Genomic DNA, 7,162 nt, shown 5'->3' with positions numbered 1-7,162 from the left:
GGCCGGGGCTGAGCGGGGGGTCTGGCTGCCTGCCCCCCGGCCGGGGGACGGGGATCAGCGCGTTCCCGGGGCCCTGCGCCCCTTGCTCAGGCCCTGTTCCCCACAGAGCTGGCCAGGATGTACAAAAACGAAGGGAACGAGTACTTCAAGGAGAAGGACTACAGGAGAGCTATCGTCGCCTACACCGAGGGGCTGCGCAAGAAGAGCGAGGACCCCGAGCTGAACGCCGTGCTGCACACAAACCGAGGGGCTGCAGAGTTCCACCTGGGTAAGGAGACCAGCGCCATGCCGGGCTGGGAGCCAGGGCTTTTCCTCTTCTTCACTGCTTTTTGTGATGCAGCATACTGAATAGCTTACTCATGAGAAAAAAGACACCCTGCACCCTGAAGATGCGGCTCCCTTCAAAGCAGGACTGCACTTAGGGTTTGTGCTTTGTTCATCACAACTGTTACCTGCTGCACAAGCCTTGGCTCCAGGAGAGGGCAAAGCCAGCAGCTTTTGAGGGTGAATAGATTCACAGGGTGATGGAAACTACAAGGGGATGCCCTGGCATCAAAAATTTTTTGAAGCAGCACATCCTGTTACTCCTTTTTGGCCATGTCCTCAAGCTACCACCCATCCTACCAACAGCATCTGTGCAGCAGGGAAGGTGTTTGTGGCCTTTTAATGCTGTTGTGTGTTGCAGCTAGGAGATGGTTTGCTCACAGTGACATTAATTACCTCTCACCTGTATGACTGATTCTTGTGCTTCACTTCTTGCTCTTAGTTTGCTCTTTTTTCCTGCACTCGCTCACAGCAGTTGTAGGTACAATTAATTATAGAGTCTCTGCATAAACTATTTTGTCACCTTGAGATCTGGTTGGGGTTTAAATTATAAATTAAAGGTTCTGAGCACTTTTTCTTGCCTTGTAGGTAACTACCGTTCTGCTCTCAACGATGCCATCCAAGCCAAAAAGCTCAAGCCCACCCATCTCAAAGCAATCATCAGAGGTAGGAGTCACAGCAGTTGTTGTAGCAGGGAGGGCAAAGAACATCCTTTGGAAACAGCTTTGCAAAGCTGTTTTGTTTGTTGTTTTACCCAGATGAGACTGTTGCTGGATGTTACTTTGTTTCACTTCATGTTTCTGTGTGTTAAATGTTTATAAACTTTAAGTTACTGGCAGTGGGCACCATACTTTGTTCCCAGAGAGAGTTTGTTTCAGAAAATCAAAATGGTTACTGTAAGATTTTTTTTCTCTTGTTAGTGCTGTTTCTCCCCCCAAAACAGAGCTCTGTGTTTTGCTTTTTCTAATTTTCAGCCAAAACACTGATCTTTTTGCTCTTTGCTCTTCAGCTTCTATATCTGTCAAAGAGGCATTGAACCTATTTCTGTAGAGCATAACATAACTTTTGCTGTTTTCCGTTAGTTTTAGGGATTTGGGGTTTTTTTTTCCTCACTCCATGGAAACTGCCACTTCATTTCTCATGAGACAAATACTGATATGTTAATAATGATAAAATTTTGCTGATTGCTGTGACTAGATGAGCAAATGATAGAAGAAATGCTGAAATAGTTCAGATTTTCTTCTCAGCTGAGCTGCTGGAAGCCTGTGATTGAACACGACACAGCACGTGCTGCTGTCTACACCTCCTGAAAGCACTGGGGCTGACACTGTCTTTATAACCACTGCTGTGGGTAGTAGTTGTATATTGACTCCAATGCTAGAAACTTAAAATCTTAATCCTTCCAGGAGCTCTCTGTCACATGGAGCTAAAGAATTTCTCTGAAGCAATAGCGTGGTGTGAGGAGGGCTTGAGAATAGATTCGAAGGAGAAAAAGCTTGTGGAAACGAGAGCTAAAGCTGACAAACTGAAGGTAAATATTACAGCAGTCTGGCCTCTGCAGGGGTCATCACTTGCTTTGTGTCCAGAAGCACTGTGGGATCCTTGGTTGATGAGTGCTCTGTACAAGTTCCTGTGTGGTGTGATATCCCCAAACAGAGCTGTGTGGTGGTTCCACGTCGCGTGCATTGTCGAGGTGTGTAGGGGAAGGATCTCCAGAAGGGTCCCTTCTGGAGGTGTGAACTGGTTTCTCAGCTCACTGGCAGTGTGGAGCAGGGACAGGCATTGACTTGCCACGAGTGACCATGGTGCAATCCTTTCTTACCTGTAGCGAGCTGAGGAGCGGGATGCCAGGAGAGCAAAGGTGCTGGAGAGGAAAGAGCAGCGTCAAAAGGAAGTTTTGCTTGCAGCAATAAAGGTGGGTTGGCAAGGGTTTGGGTTTGGGTGGTCTGTTTTGTTGTTTGGGTGTTTTTTTAGGAGCTTTTTTGTTAGTCCTGAGATGTTCCTGCAAGCTTTTGGGGGCTAGAGCCAAAATATTGTACTAAACCCATGATTCTCCTTATCTGTGTGGCTTTAGCCTGAGCTCCCAGGCCTGTTTCCAGATTTCAGGTAACAACTAATGCAGAGTTACATACCCAGTGTTCAGGGGTGGACTGAGCAGCCAAGGATTGCTCTGGCTACTGGGCTGTGGCCTCACACTAGCCCAGTGAACCTTGCTTTCTTTGCCACCACGCTTCAGTGGCAGGCTAGGAGATAACCATCCAGTAGAGTGGAGGAGAGAATCAATCCTGGTTCCTCTCCTTCCTCAGCTAATGTTTGGGCTATGTTGCAGTATTTGGGGCTGTAATGTAAAGTCAGATCTCCTCACCATACCTCTTTTGGTTGGATTTTGGTTTTATTTTTTTTTTCTCTCCTCCTTACCCTTCAGGAAAGAAATATCAAGCTGGTTCTTGAGCCTTCAAACGAAGAAGAGGAAGTAGCAGATGGCCTGGCTGAGATATCCTTAGATGGGTTCCACCCTGACAATGCCACTGGTGCCAAGGTGCACTTAGATGCTGAAGGCAACCTAAACTGGCCTGTCCTCTTCCTGTACCCTGAGCACGAGCAGACAGACTTCATTGAAGCTTTCCATGAGAACTCCAGGTGAGTGCACTGTCTGCAGCATCCTTGCAGAAAGGAGGTGTTTGAGTAGTAACTGTTCGTGATCTAAACTTCCTTTAAAGTCTCTTGTCTAATTTGCTAATGTATTTTTATCATCCTTCAAATGCCACTGCACAAATTATTGAAGCTGAATGCTTTGTCTAAGCTAACCAAGTGTATTTGGGCTTCTAGGTTTATTGATCATTTAATGGTGATGTTTGCTGAGTTACCCCCTTGGGATTTAGAAAGAAAATACCTTCCCAGAAATCTCGAGGTGAGAGTTTGACCTTCCTTCTGTTTCAGGGTTGTTGGGTTGTGAGTTTTTTTCCATGGAGTGAGAAAATACATGGGTTTGAGTATATGGAAGCAATGACATCGTTACCTCTTTGCCATATGCAGATGTGAAATAAGGGTCTGGAGAGCTACAGTCAGTTATAAATTCAAATATTTTCCAGATATGCTGACACAGAATTCAGTAATGAAAGTGAAAGTTTTAATCTTCCATTTATGTTGTATTTGATTGAAGGTATTTATAGGTATTGCTTAGATTCCCATCTTTGTAATTATAAGATTTAGACCATCAAGCTGGTAGACTGCCTTTTTTTTTAACTGTGGTGTGAAGTTGCTCAATACAAATGAGAAAATGTGATTTAAAAGAAAAATAAGTTATTTTCAGAACCAACTGGAGGTACTTAAACACTTAATCCCGTCGAGACAATATATGTCTATTAAAACCTTTAGCAAAGGTGGGATGTGAGTTGGTTATGGCTGCAGCAGGTTTTGGGGAGTTTTCAGAAATTGCACACAGAAGGGTACAGATGTTTATTTTTCATTTTCCACTTCAGTGTCACATGTGCCAGGCAACAGTGGAGGAAGGGGAGAGGTCCAAGAGGACAGTGGCTGTGTCCTTCAGGTTCAAAACTGGGGTTATAGCTCTGTGTGTATGTACAGTCTCAGGCACAGCTGCTGGATTTGAATCTCTTAAATCTACTTGATTTTGTTCAGATATCTTTAAACCTGCTCAGTTTAGCTCATACCATTGCTGCATTTCACCTGTTAAAAAGGAGCCTGCAGATTTGGATTGGTTCTCTGTCAAGCACAGGAAGAGCTGAAGTGTTTTGCCTCCCTGCTGCCATAAGAGGATAAGCTGGTTTATACAGGGAGGACTCAGAATTTACACAAAACAACTTCTACATTGCTGCAGTTAGTACCCAATACAGTCAGGTCAACCTCCAGAAGTCTGATAAACCTCTAGAACATATATTGTGTGCTGTTCATTTCACTTAGTAGTTTACCTTCATGTACCTCAGGTATTTAATAACCCCCCAATATTGTTCTCAGCTCTACTTTGAAGATGAAGAAAGAGCAGAAATGTACGAGCTGAGCCCAGAGCAGACGTTGCTACAAGTACTGCAGCACAAAAGGTGAGGTTGTACCTGCTCGTGTCCAGAGAGAGCATGCAGGCAAAAAGTGTGAGCTTTGAGCCTCAAGTGCAGTTTGTTCTCTGGTTTAATAGTCTTAACCCTTGGACTTTAATAGCCCTCACTCTTCTCTGATTTAACAGTACTAAGTCCTGAAGGTGTAAGGCATGAGGTTTGTCCCTGACTTTAGCAACTTAGGTATTTTTTTTTTAAAAAAAAATTAACAACTCCTTTCAGGCTACACACAAGCAGCAGCACAAAAGGGCTGTTTCAGGTCATCTACACACTACTACTTTAAAAAGCTGGAAAGCTGCCTGGCAGAAAAGGAGCTGGGGGTGCTGGTGAACAGACAGCTGAACATGAGCCAGCATTGTGCCCAGGTGGCCAAGAAGGCCACCAGCATCCTAGCCTGGCTCAAAAATAGTGTGTCCAGCAGGAGTAGGGAAGTGATTGCACTCCTGTACTCAGCACTGGGGAGGCCACAACTTAAGTACCACAGCCAGTTTGGGGCACTACAGGATAAGAAAGACTTTGGGGGGCTGGAGCAGGTCCAGAGAAGGGCAACAGAGCTGGTGAGGGGTCTGGGGAACATGGCTCATGAGGAGCAGCTGAGGGGACTGGGGGTGTTGAGCCTTGAGAAGAGGAGGCTGAGGGGAGACCTTATTGTGCTCTACAACTCCCTGAAAGCAGATTGGAGTGAGGTGGGTTTTGGTCTTTTCTCCCAAGTAACTAGTGACAGGACAAGGGAAAATGGGCATAAGTTGCACCAGGGGAGGTTTGGATTGGATATTAGGAAGAATTCCTTTCCTGCAAGAGTGGTGAGACACTAGACCAGGCTGCCCAGGGTGGTGGTGGAGTCAAGATCCCTGGAAGGGATCAAAGAATGTGTAGAAGTAGCCCTTGGGAACATGGTTTAGTGGTCATGGTAGTGTTGGGCTGATGGGTGAACTTGATCTTAGAGCTCTTTCCTAACCTTAATGATTCTATGGAAATAAAAAAACAAAAAAAAAAACAACTAAAACCAAGCAGCAGCATATGAAGAGAGCTGCTGAAGCTTATTAATGCTCCATGAGCAGCCCCCAGCACAGCATGCAGCACAGTTTCATTCTGAAACAGGCTTTAGAGCATTGTGCTGTTACTGAGAGAGAGAAGAATTTGCTGTTTGAGAAGCCAAAAAGTTAGTGTGAAGCCCACACTGTTACCTTGCACCATCTCATAGCTGGCTGGAGAAGGCCTGTGGCACTGTGCCAGGGGCTTGGTTTGTGGCAGTGGGAGCAGAGCCCTGGGTCCTGCCTCTGATCTGTCACTCCATAAAACTCTGCAGCGTGCAAGAGCCCTCAGATTTCAGCCTGTAAGGGCAGCTGCAAAAGAAAACTCCTTCCAGAGGGAGAATAACAACTGCTTTTATTAGCAGTGGCTGTTGGGAGGAGAGTTGATTCATAAAACACTCCTCCTCAGATGTGTGTAACCCTGGCTCTGAGAGACTCTGCTCATCAGCAGCAAAACTTGTCCTCAGCCTTGGGGAGGTCAGTCGTGACTGAGCTGGGCAGACATCTCTCAGGGGGAAGCCAAAGGACACCTTTGGTCTTGGCAGGTATTTTGTGAAGGCCGGGACTCCGACGGTTTTGGCATTTGTGAGGAGTTCTCCTTTCTCCAAGAAGTACTTCTCTGGCAAGAAGGTGCATCGGCTGTGATGAGCAAGAGAGACAAGAGGAATCCTGTGCAAGGGGCTGCTCTTTGTCATCCCTGCAAACTCCTGCTCAGACAAAAACACCTTGCACGCTTCAGGGGAGAAAGAATCTTGGCACGCAGGAAAACTTCCAGGAAAAACAGCACGGGAGAACTAAGGTCTTACAAGAGGGGATTATTTGTTTGAAAAGAAATCCAGCTGGCTTGCAGAAGGTCTCCTCTGTGCTAGGCTGCGTGGGGTTTTGAAATAAACCTGAAGCAGTGCCAGACACTGGCTGCAGTCGCAGCGAGAGCAGCTGGGAATGTGCTTACCTCCCTCTGAAAAGTCCCCGGGTGCCTAGGAGGTGGGCTGTAGTCACTGGGGTTTAACAGCAGAGGTCTGGGGAGGTACCTGCCTGGTGGAGAAAGCCACATTCCTGCCTGGGACTGAGCAGCTGCTGGGTTTTCACTGCTGGGCTCTGCTGCTGGCCAGGGCAGAGCAGAGCTCTTTGTTTAGGAGCGTTGTGTTTTACTGACCCTTTTGCTGCCTTGCTGATTGTCCTATAGAACCTGGAAATAAATGTGTCTATTTTAAGTAGACTGACTAATAAACGAGACAGTGATTTTTTCTCACCTCATGAAATACCACAAGGAAGAATGGCAGACAGTGATTCTGAACCCAGACGTAACAACCTTCTCCTTTACACCGACTGGTACCACCAACATACAGGGTCTTCTGCACTTCTGTATGAGCTTTCAGCATTTAATCGAATGTAATTCTAAATCTCTGATTTATTTCTCTTCAGCAGTCTCTCTGTGACTGCAGAAATACATGGCTATGATAGACCCACCTAGTGCACGGAGCATCAAACACCTGTTCAGCCCTAAACACTCCTGCTGCCATCACAGAGGACTTTTCTCATTGCAGAGCTGGCTTCAGACAGTTAAAAGTCTCTCCCTCCGCTTGAGGATGCTGAAGTGTAATCTCCAAAGCTCATGGCTGTGCAGAGCAGGGCAGCAGGAGTTCCCTTTCCCCAGGATCCGGGCGGCCGCGGCGTGCTCACAGGGCCGGGAGCCGGGCGGCCAGGCGGTACAGCCCGAAGCCGTTGCAG

The 7,162-nt window shown here is 46.6% G+C and overlaps 1 protein-coding gene across 1 annotated transcript; it reads left to right on the top strand.

The window, feature by feature from the left end:
• Nucleotides 1-90: 90 nt before the first annotated feature.
• Nucleotides 91-6,337, top strand: TTC4 (tetratricopeptide repeat domain 4; the record flags this gene model as incomplete). Its single annotated transcript, XM_008946412.1, has 8 exons — nucleotides 91-268; nucleotides 913-990; nucleotides 1,731-1,855; nucleotides 2,153-2,239; nucleotides 2,750-2,964; nucleotides 3,154-3,235; nucleotides 4,303-4,385; nucleotides 5,977-6,337. Coding segments are annotated over 8 exons (948 nt in total), but the record flags the coding sequence as incomplete, so codon positions are not given.
• Nucleotides 6,338-7,162: the final 825 nt, after the last annotated feature.

Source organism: Merops nubicus, unplaced genomic scaffold (assembly GCF_000691845.1).
Source record: "Merops nubicus isolate BGI_N331 unplaced genomic scaffold, ASM69184v1 Scaffold8598, whole genome shotgun sequence".
NCBI lineage: Eukaryota > Metazoa > Chordata > Aves > Coraciiformes > Meropidae > Merops > Merops nubicus.
Note: the sequence above shows the minus strand (reverse complement) of the source record. Positions and strands in the feature narration are given on the sequence as shown.